The 16,649-nt window shown below is 36.8% G+C and overlaps 1 protein-coding gene across 1 annotated transcript in view; it reads left to right on the top strand.

Annotated features, from left to right (window-relative positions):
- The window catches only part of PTPRQ (protein tyrosine phosphatase receptor type Q), a 197,521-nt gene that overhangs the window by 99,984 nt on the left and 80,888 nt on the right, over positions 1-16,649 (top strand). Inside the window, exon 26 of the mRNA XM_057740406.1 lies at positions 8,318-8,641. Within this exon, the coding sequence (XP_057596389.1) occupies positions 8,318-8,641 (324 nt within the window). The remainder of the gene's footprint in view (positions 1-8,317; positions 8,642-16,649) is intronic.

Raw genomic sequence — 16,649 nt, 5'->3', positions numbered from 1 at the left:
TGTTGGCCATCTGTATGTCTTCTTTGGAGAAATGTCTATTTAGGTCTTCTGCCCATTTGTGGATTGGGTTATTTGCTTTTTTGGTATGAAGCTGCATGAGCTGCTTGTATATTTTGGAGGTTAATCCTTTGTCCGTTGTTTCATAGGCAATTATTTTTTCCCATTCTGAGGGTTGCCTTTTAGTCTTGTTTATGGTTTCTTTTGCTGTGCAAAAGCTTTTAAGTTTCATGAGGTCCCATTCGTTTATTCTTGATTTTATTTCCATGATTCTAGGAGGTGGGTCAAAAAGGATGTTGCTTTGATGTATGTCAAAGAGTGTTCTGCCTATGTTTTCCTCTAGGAGTTTGATAGTGTCTGGCCTTACATGTAGGTCTTTAATCCATTTGGAGTTTATTTTTGTGTATGGTGTTAGGAAGTGTTCTAATTTCATTCTTTTACATGTTGCTGTCCAATTTTCCCAGCACCACTTATTGAAGAGGCTGTCTTTTTTCCATTGTATACTCGTGCCTCCTTTGTCCAAGATAAGGTGCCCATATGTGTTTGGGCTTACTTCTGAGTTCTCTATTCTGTTCCATTGATCTTCCTTTCTATTTTTGTGCCAGTACCATACTGTCTTGATCACTATGGCCTTGTAGTATAGTTTGAAGTCAGGAAGCCTGATTCCACCAACTCCATTTTTCCTTCTCAAGATTGCTTTGGCTATTCGGGGTCTTTTGCGTTTCCATACAAATCGTAAGATTTCTTGCTCTAGTTCTGTGAAAAATGCCATTGGTAATCTGATCGGGATTGCATTAAATCTGTAAATTGCTTTGGGTAGTACAGTCATTTTCACGATGTTGATTCTTCCAATCCAGGAACATGGTATATCCCTCCATCTGTTTATGTCATCTTTGATTTCTTTCATCAATGTCTTAAAGTTTTCTGCATACAGATCTTTTGCCTCCTTAGGCAGGTTTATTCCTAGGTATTTTATTCTTTTGGTTGCAATGGTGAATGGGAGAGTTTCCTTAATTTCTCTTTCTGCTCTTCCGTTGTTAGTGTATAGGAATGCAAGAGATTTCTGTGCATTAATTTTGTATCCTGCTACTTGACTAAACTCATCAATGAGTGCTAGCAGTTTTCTGGTAGAGTCTTTAGGGTTTTCTATATATAGTATCATGTCATCTGCAAAGAGTGATAATTTTACTTCTTCTTTTCCAATTTGGATTCCTTTAATTTCTTTTTCTTCTCTGATTGCTGTGGCTAACACTTCCAAAACTATGTTGAATAACAGTGGTGAGAGTGGACACCCTTGTCTTGTTCCTGTTCTTAGAGGGAATTCTTCCAGTTTTTCTCCATTGAGAACAATGTTGGCTTTTGGTTTGTCATATATGGCTTTTATGATGTTGAGGTAATTTCCTTCTATGCCCATTTTCTGGAGAGCTTTTATCATAAATGGATGTTGAACTTTGTCAAAAGCTTTTTCTGCATCTATTGAAATGATCATATGGTTTTTATCCTTCAATTTGTTGATATGATGTATCACGTTGATTGATTTGCGTATATTGAAGAATCCTTGCATCCCAGGGATAAACCCCACTTGATCGTGGTGTATGATTTTTTTAATGTGCTGTTGCAGTCTGTTAGCTAGTATTTTGTTGAGGATTTTTGCATCTATATTCATCAGTGATATTGGTCTGTAGTTTTCTTTTTTTGTGACATCTTTGCCTGGTTTTGGTATCAGGGTGATGGTAGCCTCATAGAATGAGTTTGGGAGTGCTCCGCCTTCTGCAATATTTTGGAAGAGTTTGAGAAGGATAGGTGTTAACTCTTCTCGAAATGTTTGATAGAATTCGCCTGTGAATCCATCTGGTCCTGGGCTTTTGTGTGTTGGGAGATTTTTAATCACTGCCTCAATTTCTGTACTTGTGATTGGTCTGTTCATGGTTTCTATTTCTTCCTGGTTCAGTCTTGGAAGATTGTATTTTTCTAAGAATGTATCCATTTCTTCCAGGTTATCCAATTGATTGGCATATAGTTGCTTGTAGTAGTCTCTCATGATGTTTTGTATTTCTGAGGTGTCCGTTGTGACTTCTCCTTTTTCATTTCTAATTCTGTTGATTTGCATCTTCTCTCTTTTTTTCTTGATGAGTCTGGCTAATGGTTTATCAATTTTGTTAATCTTCTCAAAGAACCAGCTTTTAGTTTTATTTATTTTTCTTATGGTTTCTTTCCTTTCTTTTTCATTTATTTCTGCTCTGATCTTTACGATTTCTTTCCTTCTGCTCACTTTGGGGTTTCTTTGTTCTTCTTTCTCTAGTTGTTTGAGGTGTAAGGTTAGGTTGTTTATTCGATCATTTTCTTGTTTCTTAAGGTAGGACTGTATTGCTATAAACTTCCCTCTTAGAACTGCTTTTGCTGCATCCCATAGGTTTTGGGTTGTTGTGTTTTCGTTGTCATTTGTTTCTAGATACTTTTTGATTTCCTCTTTGATTTCTGTAGTGATTCCTTGGTTGTTTAATAGTGAATTGTTTAGCCTCCATGTGTTTGTATTTTTTGCAGTTTTTTTCCTGTAATTGATATCTAGTCTCATGGCGTTGTGGTCTGAGAAGATGCTTAATATGATTTCAATTTTCTTGAATTTGCTGAGGTTTGATTTGTGACCCAAGATGTGATCTATCCTGGAAAATGTTCCGTGTGCACTTGAGAAGAAAGTGTAGTCTGTCGTTTTTGGATGGAATGTCCTATAAATATCCATTAAGTCGAGATGGTCTATTGTGTCATTTAAAGCTTGTGTGTCTTTATTTATTTTCTGTTTGGATGATCTGTCCATTGATGTAAGTGGGGTGTTCAAGTCTCCCACTATAATTGTGTTCCTGTCGATGTCCCCTTTTATAGCTGTTAGCATTTGCCTTATGTATTGAGGTGCTCCTATATTGGGGGCATAGATATTTACCATTGTGATATGTTCTTCTTGGATGGATCCCTTGATCATTATGTAGTGTCCCTCCTTGTCTCTTTTAATAGTCTTTACTTTCAAGTCTAATTTGTCTGATATGAGTATTGCTACTCCAGCTTTCTTTTGACTTCCATTTGCATGGAATATCTTTTTCCATCCCTTCACTTTCAGTCTATATGTATCCCTTGGTCTGAAGTGGGTTTCTTGTAGGCAGCATATAGAAGGGTCTTGTTTTTGTATCCATTCAGCCAGTCTGTGTCTTTTGGTTGGAGCATTTAATCCATTGACATTTAAAGTGATTATTGACATGTGTGTTCCAATGACCATTTTCTTAATTGTTTTGGGTTTGTATTTGTAGGTGTTTTCCTTTTCTTGTGTTTCCTACTTAGAGAAGTTCCTTTAGCACTTGTTGTAAGGCTGGTTTGGTGGTGCTGAATTCTCTTAACTTTTGCTTGTATGGAAAGCTTTTGATTTCTCCCTCAAATCTGAATGAGATTCTTGCTGGGTAAAGTATTCTTGGCTGTAGGTTTCTCTCTTTCAGGACTTTCAGTATATCCTGCCATTCCCTTCTGGCCTGCAGAGTTTCTGTAGAAAGGTCAGCTGTTATCCTGATGGGTTTTCCCTTATATGTTGTTTGTTGCTTTTCTCTTGCTGCTTTTAATATTTTTTCTTTGTGTTGAATTGTCGTTAGTTTGATTAATATGTGTCTTGGTGTATTTCTCCTTGGGTTTATTCTGTATGGGACTCTCTGTGCTTCTTGGACTTGGTTCATTATTTCCTTTCCCATGTTGGGGAAGTTTTCCACTAGAACCTCTTCAAATATTTTCACAGACCCTTTCTTGTTTTCTTCTTCTTCTGGGATGCCTATAATTCGAATGTTGGTACGTTTAAGGTTATCACTGAGGTCTCTGAGGCTGTCTTCTAGTCTTTTTATTTTTTTATCTTTTTCCTGCTCTGTGGTGTTTATTTCTTCCATTCTATCTTCCAACTCACTTATTCGTTCTTCTGCCTCAGTCATTCTGCTGGTTAGAGCATCTAGAGTATTTTTAATTTCAGTTATTTTGTTATCCATTGCTGTTTGTTTTTCTGAGTTCTTATGAACTGTTTCTTGTACTTTCTCTAATTTGTTATCGAGATTTTGTATCATTTTTACTATCATTACTCTAAATTCTTTTTCAGGCATTTTTCCTATTTCCTCCTCATTTATTTGGTCTTGTGGGTTTTTTTCCTGCTCCTTTGCCTGCATGGTGTTTCTTTGTTTCCTCATGGTTGTCCAAGCTTTTGGGGTTGCTTGTCCTGGTGATAGAGGTGTTTATAGAAGACTGTCCAAGCCTCAGACTAATGTCCAAGTATTGGATTAGACGAATATTCAGTCGGCTATGTCAGGTTCTCCGCAGCCCTTTCCGGTGTCCGAGGCCGTCTGCTGGTGTTCAGCTGGTTCTCTGTGGGAATGACTGCGTCCTTCCGTGCATTCCCAATGCATCTGTCCTATTTAGGGATTTCTAAACATATATATGAGACAAGATGGCTGTAGTTCTCCAGCATCACACCTCTTACAGGGTCCTCTGTGTAGGGCCTATTTTCTTCCATTCTTCCTGGGTGAACTCCACAGTTACATCCTTGAATGACACTGAGAGCTGAGTTGTGTTCATATTCTGCACTTCTTGGGAAACTGTGCTGGTTTATCCTGGTGTGCGCGCTTTGCACCTGCATAAACCCTTAACTTCCGAATCGTATTCCCGCGAAGCCAGCAGTCAGAAGAAAGGAGATAGATTCTTAATTACAGCTGCAAAATTTTGTTTTGCATCAGCACCTATCAGTGATAGGTTAAAAACCTGGAAGAAGGTGTATGTACCAAAATTCTTGGGGGACGTCTGCCTCTGTAAAAGTCAGACATAGGGCTTTCTAGGTGGCACTGTGGTTAAGAATCCGCCTGCTAATGTAGGGGACACGGGTTCGATCTCTGCTGCAGGAAGGTCCCACATGCCGCGGAGAAACTAAGCCCGTGTGCCACAACTATCGAGCCTGAACTTTAGAGCCCATGAGCCACAACTATTGAGTCCATGTGCTGCAACTACTGAAGCCCACACACCTAGAGTCCATGCTCCGCAACAAGAGAAGCCACTGCAATGAGGAGCCCACGCAACACAACGAGGAGTAGGCCCCACTCACTGCAACAAAAGAAAGCCTGCACACAGCAAAAAAAGACCCAACACAGCCAATAAAATTAATTAATTAATTAATTTAAAAGTCAGACATAAAAAGACAGGTTGACCAAGATCATTTCTGAGCTGCCTTCAAATTCTGATTCTGTGATCTTCTGATTCGTTTGCCTGTTCTATGGATTCTACCACCAAAATAGATCTAAATATTCACTTCTTTCCTATTGCTATCTTCTTATTTCATCTTTGCTGAACAAATCAAATGATCTATGAATTTTTCCCTTTTCCTGTTTGCAATTATCAGACTGGACTTGATAAAATGTACTTCTGAACATCTCATTCTGACACCTTGGTAGCTTTCCATTGCCTGACAATCTATCTATAATCCTGTGACATAGTTTGTCCCCAGACTATTTCTTTTTGTTATTGCCAATGTGAATTATAAGCTATAGTCAAACTTGGCTTAGATCACATCACCTCCCTTCTTGAATCTCTACCTTTACAATTAGTGAAATCTCTCACAAACTTTTCTCTTAAAATTTTTCCTGAACCCCCAAATCAGTTGTATTTTTCTGCTTTGCGTTAGAATATTTTGAAAATGTGTTTCATCTCCAACTGGTCTGAATTCAAACTTAGTGGCTGAGGGATTTCAATAAATTATGAAAATTCTATTTTTTAGCCAGTTCTAAACCTTCATCTATAAAGGTAATTGTTCTGTAAAATAACTTTTCCTCTAATTACTCTTATGCACAACTAAAGATAGAAGAGGGATTGCGTTGTAAGTCATATATCAAGTGTTCTGTTTGTAAAGCTACTTTTTTAAAGGTTACTGTTCAATTAAATACAGTAAGATTTGATGATTAATATTAGTATTTGAAAACAGACAAATTGAATCTGATCACATGGCTTTAAGTAATCTACTATTTGTTTTCCATTGCATTAGACTTTCTCTTTTCCTCCAGATTTAGGCAAACATATAAGCAATAGGTCTGTAGATAATTTCGTAAAAAATTAAGAGGAAATCCAAATTTTTAACTCAAGTCCAGACCTCTTTATAGAACTCCAGAGCCATGCATCCATCTATTATTTGGCATCTCCTTCTGGGTATCTGATAGGCATTTCAAAGTTAACATGCTCAGAATAAATTCTTAATCTTACTCCTCAAAGCTTACTTCTTCCACAGTCATTCCCTTCTTGGTTAATGGTGACTTCATCTTTCTGTTAGCTCAACCCAAAGACCTTAGAGCTTTCTTATACTCCTTTCTCTTTTACCTCACATGTCACACATCAGCAAATCCTGCTGGCTCTTCTGCAAATCATATTCAGAATCTGAATACTTCCTTTCATTTCTGCTGCTGCAATCCTGGTCCAGGCCATCCTGATTTCTTGTATTGACATTACAATAGCCTACTAGTTACTCTCACTATTTTCACCCTTCTCTTCCTTGTCTATTCTCAACACATTAGCTAGAGTGATTCTGTGAAAACATAATTTAGAGCCTCTAACTCCTCTGCTCAAGTGGAAGTCAGAACAAAATTCTACAATGTCGTATACAATGGAGCCTTCAGTGTTTCTTCTCAGACCTCGACACATACTAGCCACGCTGGCCTCTTTTTTTATTCTTCAAATACACTAGGCATGATTCCAACATAGGCCTGCAATCATGCATTTCCCTCTGCTGGCAATGTTCTTCCTCCAAAATTCACATGGTTAGTTTCCCCACCTTCATCAGGAACTTCATGTCTCCTAATCAGTGAGGCTTTCTCTCTGACTACTCAGTTTAAAATCTCCCTACCCTTGGAACTCTTTCTCCTTCTTCCCTTTCTTATTTTTTTCCATAACACAAATCATCATCCAGAATACTGTACATAATACTTATTTATACTTGTGTATACACCTCCGGAATATAAATCACACAAGGGTAGAGACGTTTGTCTGTTTTGTTCATTGCATTCCCAGCACCTCCGGTAGTACGTGGCATAAATTAAGTGCTCATTAGGCAGTTATTGAAATCTGAATTAATATGCTGTTTAGAAATGAATGAGCTTTTTATGAATGAATTTTCCAACTCATTTATTTATTAATTTTCTTATCTTTAATGTGTGCAGTAACATATAGTTTTTATGAATCGTGTGATTTTCACACAAGTCATTGCTATTCTCCCTATCTCAGCCTTCTGAGCAAAAGTCCTGGCACATATACAAGGACAGGCACGGTTGGAAAAAGTTCCCGTGTCATTTAATTCATTGTTCTTTTATATTTCTCAGCATAACATGCTTATATTACTTGTCTAATAAGTGGCTGTTTCTTGAAAACAAGACATAAGCCTATGTGTATATATATATTCATTTCCTAACACCAGCCTCAGAGTCTGACACACGATATGCATTTAGCAAACCAGTGATTGATATGAAATGTAATAAATGACTCCAAATAGGATCATGTGATGGTAGGTGATATACAGATACCTTATTCTGTGTATTAATGTCAATGTGCTTGATGAGGTTCTAGAAAGGGTTTCACTAATTTTAAATATGTGCAAGATAAAAATTAACTAATTGTATAAAATATTCATTCATTCAATAATCATTTAAATTATTTTATAACCAGCATTTACTATCTATAGGATGTGCTTGTGTTTATCTAATCATTTAAATATAAGAATGTCTTTCTTGGGAACTGAATATTAAAAACTCAGACCATACCTCAGAAAGTGCATAGGATTATATGAGCATGCAATTTTCCTTTGTACTAGTGCTTACATAAGGAAACAAAAAGTTTTATGAGCAATTTGTGAGTGAATTTGGGAGCAAAATTAGGAATAGAAACATCACAATTCTCTTGTCCCCTAACTCAGCAGTCCCCTACCTGTGTTGGCACCAGGGACCAGTTTTACGGAAGACAGTTTTTCCACGGACAGGGGGTGGGCTGGGGCTGGCTCAGGCGGTCATGCGAGGTTGGGGAGCCGCAGATGAAGCTTCGCTCGCTCACCCAGGGCTTGGGACCTCTGCCCTAACCCTTTGAAACATTTCTCTCTGAAGCATCACCTTAAGTTTCTGCTCATTAAATGTGGGGATATTAATCTAAGGGCAGTTGTAATAAGAGATCACCACTAGGTGCAGAGTAAAGAAATATTCGTAAATCCTGTTTCTTCCCCCTGTTCACACAGTGTTTGATAATTCCCATTGTTTTCCATTTTTTCCCCTTTAACTGTTAGTTCCCAGTGTTCCCACAAATATTGCTTTTTCTAACGTTCAGTCGACTAGTGCAACATTGACATGGACGAGACCTGACACTATCTTTGGCTACTTCCAAAATTACAAGATTACCACTCAACTTCGGGCTCAAAAATGCAAAGAATGGGAATCTGAAGACTGTGTTGAATATCAAAAAATTCAATACCTTTACGAAGCTGACCTAACTGAAGAGACAGTGTATGATTTAAAGAAATTTAGGTGGTATCGATTCCAAGTGGCTGCCAGCACCAATGCCGGCTATGGCAATGCTTCAAGCTGGATATTCACACAAACCCTGCCTGCTCGTAAGTATTGTCCGGTGTATGTGTATGTACTTTTGCATTCAAGAAAAAGCTCTTTAAATGTTTTTCCGTAGACGTCATTCAACATATAGGTAAAGATTGCTCTTGTAACTTTAGTTTTATATTTTAAAATTAACTGATGCCCTACTTGCTTAAACAACATTATTAAGCATAATAGCACTTTTTTTAATTGAGTTGAATCCCAACGGGAAACTCAATTTCAGTCGTTAGTAGGGCTTTCCTCAAACTCCCAGAGTTGTACCAAGATCCTAGGATCTTATATTGCAAAAAGCATTGCGATAGGCCCTCTATGTGGTCTCTCATTAGGCTGTACTGATAGTCATGAAGTACCCTTTGTCTAAGCCTACATTTCCCCCTCATATCTGGAAGCCGTGCTGCTTTTAAGCCAGGCTTTACCACCTTTTCAATGACTTTAGGCTTACACACACACAAGAGTTTCAGTGACAAATAGATGCTGCTGTAGACTTTGTAAATAATGAAATAAACTTTGATCTAGAGGCTTCATTCTTTAGGTTGCCAACTGTGTCTCTTGTTACTATTCCCCAGAGTACCTGGCATGATATCTATATAGTAAATGTTCAAATAATGTTTGTTAATGCAATTCAACATTTGAGATAGATACAGACGACTCAGCCTTCAACACAGTTGTCCAACCTCTCTTCTTTGTGGCTCTTGGACTCTTGGTTTCTGTAAGGTCGGCTCTCTTAGTTTTCCTCTTTCCTCCCTGATAGCTCTCAGTTTCCTTTGCTTATTTTCTCTCATTCTCTTCCTCCCTCCCTCTCTCTGTCTCATTTTTTTAAAAATAAATTTATTTATTTATTTATTGGCTGTGTTAGGTCTTTTTTGCTGTGCCCGGGCTTTCTTTTTAGTTGCAGTGAGTGGGGGGCTCTTCGTTGTGGTGCGCGGGCTCCTCATTGCCGTGGCATCTCTTGTTGCGGAGCACGGGCTCTAGGTGTGTGGGCTTCAGTAGTTGCAGCACATGGGCTCAATAGTTGTGGCTCACAGGCTCTAAAGCGCAGGCTCAATAGTTGTGGCACACGGGCTTAGTTTCTCCGCGGCGTGTGGGATCTTCCTGGAGCAGGGATCGAACCCGTGTCCCCTGCATTGGCAGGCGGATTCTCAACCACCTAGGAAGCCCTCTGTCTCATTTTTTAAATCTGAGTGTTGGAGTGTTCAGACATAACGTAGTTGGCCCTTTTCTTTATCAACACACAATGCTTGTGAGATCTTAAGTGACCTTATCTTGTCCTATGGCTTTAAAGTCTACTTATATAGTGATTACTCTCAAGTATCTATTGCCAGCTCTGACTGCTCCCTAGAACCCAATCAGTATATTTACCAGACCGACCGACGTCATTGGGCAGGTTGTCTAATGTCCTCTCGAAACATGGTCTAAACACAGCCTTTTCATCGTCCAAATGCAGAAAATGAAAATCTAGGCAGCGTTCTTTTCCTCTTCTACTCGCCGATGACTTATTTCAACCCTGCTGTGTAAACACATGCCTCCATTTGTATTACTGTCATATCACTCCTGTCCTTCATTGCTGCTACCAATGCAGTAGTCTAACTGACCTCCTTAACTTTCATGCTGATCTTTTTAAATGTAAATCAGATGATGTCACTTCCTTGTCTAAAGCCTTTCAATGAATTTCCATTGCTCTTAGAATAAAATTTAAATTTCTTAACATGATTAACAAAGCCCTGTGTGACTTGGCTCTTAGCTAACACTCTAACCTCATCCATCATCGTTTTCCCTGCTTACAGTTCTCTTCCCTTCATACTGGATATGTTTTATGTTGTTTGAACACACTAAAGTCCTAGAACTTGGGACTCTGCACTCCCTGTTCGTTTGGATTGCATTGTTTTCCCATGTCCATCTTTGCATGAGCAGCTTTTTATAATGTATACTTCTGCTTGAATGATTCCTGCTCAGAATGAATTTCTCTGACCACCCAATCTAAAAGAGCTGTGCAGTTTTTTCTAGAATATCATCTAATCTTAATGAAAATTTATAATTACCTGATCATTATTATTTGTATGTATTTGCTTATTTTTAGAAGCAGTCTTGACCATTGCTAAACGTATCGTTTCCTCAAGTACTCTAAAGGTGCCTGGCAACAGTAGGCACTCCATAAACATTTCCTGAACGAGTTAAACTTTATTGAATAAGCTAAAATGGGTGAGGCAGGATGAACTGTTTACCAATGCAGGGGATAGAGAGGATGACAGTGCCCTAACAAAGGAAAGGAAAATATGGAAAAATCAAATTCAGGTGGGGTTTAGTCAATAATTATGGTTGTTTTGACCCTATTAATTTTGAGAAGAAATAACTATTATAATCAAAGAAACAAATGCTTAGCAATTAGAACATAGGTAAAGTCAGGAATTTTAGTTGCTTCAGCCAGTAAGAATAACCGAAATTACAAGTGATAGAAAAATGGGACACTGACTGAATGAATACATGTGAAAGTCCCCTGAAGACATCAGACAGGTACCATAATGAATGAAGCTGGCTGATGTAAGGCAACTGGGAGTGCTGGAAACCATGGCAGATTAACAGATTACGCTGTCCACAGGGGCAACCTCTAGACACCTCTGGCTGGTTATTGTCTTACAGAGAAGCTACGCTATTAGGATTTAGGATGTTTTCAGAGAAATAGGAAAGTTATATTTTTTAATGTGAAAATAGTCAATTTCTTGCTGTAACAAAATTTTTAAATTCAAAAACATTTAGTTTTTCAAACCAAACACATCAGTAGCCTACATCTGGCCTGTAGGCAGCTAATTTGTTACCTTTGGTTAAAGTAGATCATGCCTGTGCGTCTGCTGCCACTAAGCGTTCCCATCCTACTCCCATATGAAGCATCTCACTTGGATAGTAACTGCTTCTACCTGCTACAGTGAGCCAGGAATTGGAATTTCTAATGTATCATTTCCTCAAGTACTCTAGACAGGATGGTGGAAGATGTTCAATTAGCATAAAACAACATATAACCTGACCAATTCAAAAGCTGGTAAATGAAACTGGCAAGTTGGATTTTTAAAGAATCCCTCATTCTTATTCTGAAAATTTGGGAGTCTTTCCACTTGAATGTCATTGCTTCCACCCGAGTCAGGTCTATGACCCACTCACTAGAACTTGGTCATTTTCAATTCCCTACTACTCCACTTTGCTTCTTCTAGTCTAAAAGAATAATGGTAGGACATTTCAAATATTTCACAATCAGTGTGAGCTTTTTTTTAGAAAAAAAATAGCATTATTTTTCTACTTTTATTAGGATGTGTTCCTTTGCCATTGGTGGTTAGTTGGTTGATTTGTTAGTTCTTGATGTAATGGACAGGATAATCTTGGCTTCTTTTTCACTCCAGCTCCCAGATCTTTACTTGATGACTTGTCCAAAGAGTGCCTTTGGACTCTTCTCTCTCGGTCTAGTATCTCACTGCCACAATTAGAATTCTCCATCAGAGAATTCTTGGGTGTGAAAAAATGTATCAGTAGTTAAGTGGATTTTCTATGCTACTCCTCTTCCCTTTTATTTTTTCCTTATCCTTAAGAACTAATTTTCTGCTCTATTCTTTGTCAATAAAATAGAAAAGGAGATACATGGAAAGTTGCCTTCCTACCACTGTGATTAAGAGAGAAAAGTGAAAAGATTTATATACTTCAGAATTTGTGACAACAGACTATTTTTCTTGGCATTCTCAAACTTATTAGCTTTTCAGTTGAGTATTCATATGGGGGTGGGAATAATGAATTACTTTAATTTTGAAAGTTATGAAAATGAGTTGGTCACTCTTCATTTAGTCTCAGGAATGAAGGGGACATTTTTCTAATGATAAATATATTTGAATTTCATAAATGTACAGTAAAAAAGTTTTATTTATTAAGCCAAGGAGAGAGACTCTGAGATAAATGCCATTTCATATCAAATGCTTATATGAAAGACAAAAAGACACTACATATATTATTGCACCACAATATATATAATGACCTAACACACTGTATAAGAGAAATAAGAACAGTCAAGCAACAACTTCTCTTAAAGAGCAGTAATGTTTTTAAGATTAAAAGTAAGTAATGCCTAGATGTTGATTCTGCATACCAAACATGAGAAGCATTACAAACATTTTGCGAGCATAAAAAGGAATTTGGATGAAGAAATTTAATAAATTTTTTATCTATCATTGATTCCAAAATAAATGCTATGTTGTTTTGCAATATAAGAAAATAAAAATATGAAAATGAATGATTTCTCTGAATTATGGAAAACACTAAACAATATAAATTAGTATAAAATCACTATTTCATATTTGTGCCTGTTATTCAAATGGCATCAAGTTGTGCCCAAGCACTTCCTCCCAGAACTTCTTATCAAAACCTGGAGCTTCTTTGATAAGGAACTAGCAATTGATGGTTAGTTTGAGGTCGAATTATTCAACATTTGAATAACTCAAATAAAAAGACCACCCTGTCGGAATAATAAATATTATAAAATGTTCTAAAATGACTTGTAGAATAAGAGAATATGTTGTATTAACTCTCTCTGAGCTCATAAAGAAGAGCACTCAAATTGAAGATGCAGGGAGCAAAGTTGGAATGCAAGCTGAGAATTAAATTGGGTTACTTTCTGAATCTAGATCTGCCACTATACACTGGAGTGAATAAAAGAAACAATATTCAGCCAGCTCAAGCTAACATTTCTTTCTCCCACGTACTCCGATCTAGATAATTGAAGCCAAATTGCTTTTCTCCTTAAATCATCTGTATAATAGTCGTTACTCTCTACTTCATGCTGAGTGTGTATAGATACAAACATAAGCACAGAAATTACAAGTAGCAGAAATATTTAACTTGAAACATTAAAATCTTACGGATTATTTTACTCCTCTCTTAGTTTTCTCATTATCCTTATACTCAAAAGCAATTTGAGTTGTGTGTGTGGGAGGAATATAGAATGGGAAGCTGCTGAATATCTCTGTGGTGCACGATAGGTACTTATAATGCTGAGGAAATGTACAACTTTAAAAGAGTATGGGTGTGAAATTAGTATGGAATGAAATGGGACTCTTATAATGTGCATCTCCTATAGACCACCAGGACTGGAAGACAGCAAGAAAGGAAAATTCCTGGGGTAACACTTAGGTTGTGAAAACCACAGGATACCATACTCATGAGGAATTTTAACTACCCAAACATCTGTTAGGTTAAAAAAAATTCAGCAAAACATGCCTCATCAAAGAAGCTTCCAAGGAATGCAACTTTATGATTTAAAAAGGAGAAAAACCAAATCAAGGGCAAAGCACTCCTTAACATTTTAAAAATGAGATATTGTTGATGAGTTACTATATATTCAATTATTTTTCTTAATATATTCTAAATGGTGTAATGCACTTATAATGTGGTGAATGCTATCATAATAGAGGTAGACAGTCTCCTTTCTATAAAGAAGCAATTATACAATGATAAGAAGGGATGTTAGCCATAAATAAATAGAAAAATACAATTCATGACATGAAGAAGCCCATTTGGTGGCAGTGGTTTTTTAGAATAGGCTCTATCCTGCTGCTAGTAAAGGAAGTGAATATAATTTATTCTAGAGATGATGGTTGTACTTCTGCAAAATTAATTATATGCTGTTGAAAGTCTTTCAAGTTAGTTGCCTAAGACTCCCAAATGTGTAATTCAAGACAACATCTCTCTCTTCTAGACCTGTAGATTGAAGTCACTGGTATGACCTCTTAGGTTTCCACAGACATCTCAAACCCCCTACTACCACTGTTCCTGCCCCACTGCAAGCCTTCTCCTACCTGCTTGTTCCCTGTTTCACGATACAGTACCATTGTTCATCTAATTCTTCAGGCCAGCAATCTAGGAATCATTCTTAATTCTTTTTAGCCATCCCCATCCCCAAGTTCATATCTAAGTCCCACTGAATTTCCCTGATAAATATTTCTTGAATTTGTTTATGTTTCTCTGTTAAGAGTCTCTAAATTCAGATTATTACAAAAGATATCTAAATGGTCTTTCTGTTCCCATTTTCTCTACCTTCCACCTGAACACAGTTTTTGAATACACGTATTGTTATTCCTCTGTTAAAATCTTTGGTAGTTTTCTATTTTCCTGTTGTGTAAAATTTATATTTTTAGTATGCTTTATACAGTTACTTATGATTTTTGCTTATATTCCCCACACATACTTTGCTCTTTCTCCTTTGTGCTCCAGAATCTTTGCTATTCTTTCTAACTGTCCTTTCAGTCCTCTTTTGGAGACCACTGCCTCTTCTTTGCAAAGGAGACCAAACATCTCCTTTGCAAAGCCTTCTACAAATTCCTCTGTCCACTCCCACCTTCCAAAAGTTGTTTCTAAATACTGAACGTATTACATCATAATTGTTTATCTCTCTCTCTTGTTGAATTCTGAGCTCCTTAAAGGCAGAGCTGACCGGGTAATCATGTCTTATGTAGGTTTCTACTCTTCATGCCTACTCAATATCTAAGACTGAATGAATATGGCATTTGGACTCAAGGAAGACATCTGACTTTAACTGGAAAGTATTTCAATGTCAAAATTCTCCACATTGCAAAATAGTTCATACTATTTTTCTTCAGATTTTCTTTCTGTCTATAACTTGTCTTTCAAATATTTGCTTGGTTCTTAAAATTCTCCCAGTCAGTTTCTATTCATGTTTGACGTGTTCCGCTTCTTTTATTTCACAAAATCAGTCTATTTTATACTGTTGATTTTTTCTTTTTCTTTAATTAACATGAGGTATGAATTACTGCATATAGGAAAGAAGTATGCTTATAATAAATTGAGATGGATTTCAAACAGTGAAAGTAAATAGTAAATGTCTGTTTCAGAGTGGATTGAAGCTTTAACAGTATCTAAATGAGTAACTGAGATAATAAACTGTGATTGATAGTCCATGAAGAAAACAAAGGGGAACAATGTCTAAATCTGGGCTGCTAAGTATGATTACGAAGAGAGGATATTTGAGTGAAATCATAATTCAAAGAAATAGTAATAGTAAGCATGTAAAATTATTTATTAAAGCATTCAAATGTATATTTAATTTAAAAGAGCTTTTGCCAGGTTATTAAGCAGCTTTCCAGAATATAAATAAAAATATTTTGAAGTCCTATTACAGAAGCACTATTTTTCAGCAAAATCGCTAAAAATCAAAGGATAAGAATGATCACTGTATTATTTTTTAAATCATCAATATTATAGAAAGCCTGATTATTAAAAGGAAAAAATGAGGAAAAAAAATCTTTCACCCAATAATAGCTAGCTGTATTTTATCTTTTAAAAATTCAATGAATTCTCCCACTTTCTCATCTCAAACTTCAAATCTCATGTTGAATTGACTTTATTTTGCCTTTCTGAGAATCTTCTTTCTCTTGGTTCAGAAAGAAGTGTGAAGTAGGTTTAATTCTTTGTGATTTCTGGTCATTAAGCTCAGTTCAGGTTTGCCTCAGTATTAGGCCCTAGGCCAACAAAATTTTAGCTCTGTTTTCTTCTGCATTTATTAAGGAAGTAGGGAGAACTCTGATTTGACTATGGAAAACTCCCATTTCTGAAGAAACCATAGGACTGCTATGTCTGGTAGTTTAGAGTACTTTTTGGTTGGGCCCAGTAACTGAGCTGAGACCCCTTGGCTGGAGAGTTAAGAATAGTGACAGCAATTGCTAAGCTTATCAGGTGTTTACTACTGTGTGCTGGTACTATTCTAAGAACTTTACACACATTGATTCATCATTCATAAACCTCATTCATTTCTAGGGTAGAGCCTGTGCCCTTAGATCTTGACTAAGACTTGGGCAAAACCTCATGGTGATATGCAAGTACTAAGAGGTGGATGGGTGCTAAGTAGGTTACAAGGTGAAGATAGTCAGGGGAAACCATAATTTAAAGGAAATAACAGAATGCATATAAAATTAAACTAGTAAAGCATTCGACTCGATTTTTAAAAATTTTTTATTGAAGGAT

The sequence above is a fragment of the Hippopotamus amphibius genome, chromosome 7 (genome assembly GCF_030028045.1).
Source record: "Hippopotamus amphibius kiboko isolate mHipAmp2 chromosome 7, mHipAmp2.hap2, whole genome shotgun sequence".
NCBI lineage: Eukaryota > Metazoa > Chordata > Mammalia > Artiodactyla > Hippopotamidae > Hippopotamus > Hippopotamus amphibius.
Note: the sequence above shows the minus strand (reverse complement) of the source record. Positions and strands in the feature narration are given on the sequence as shown.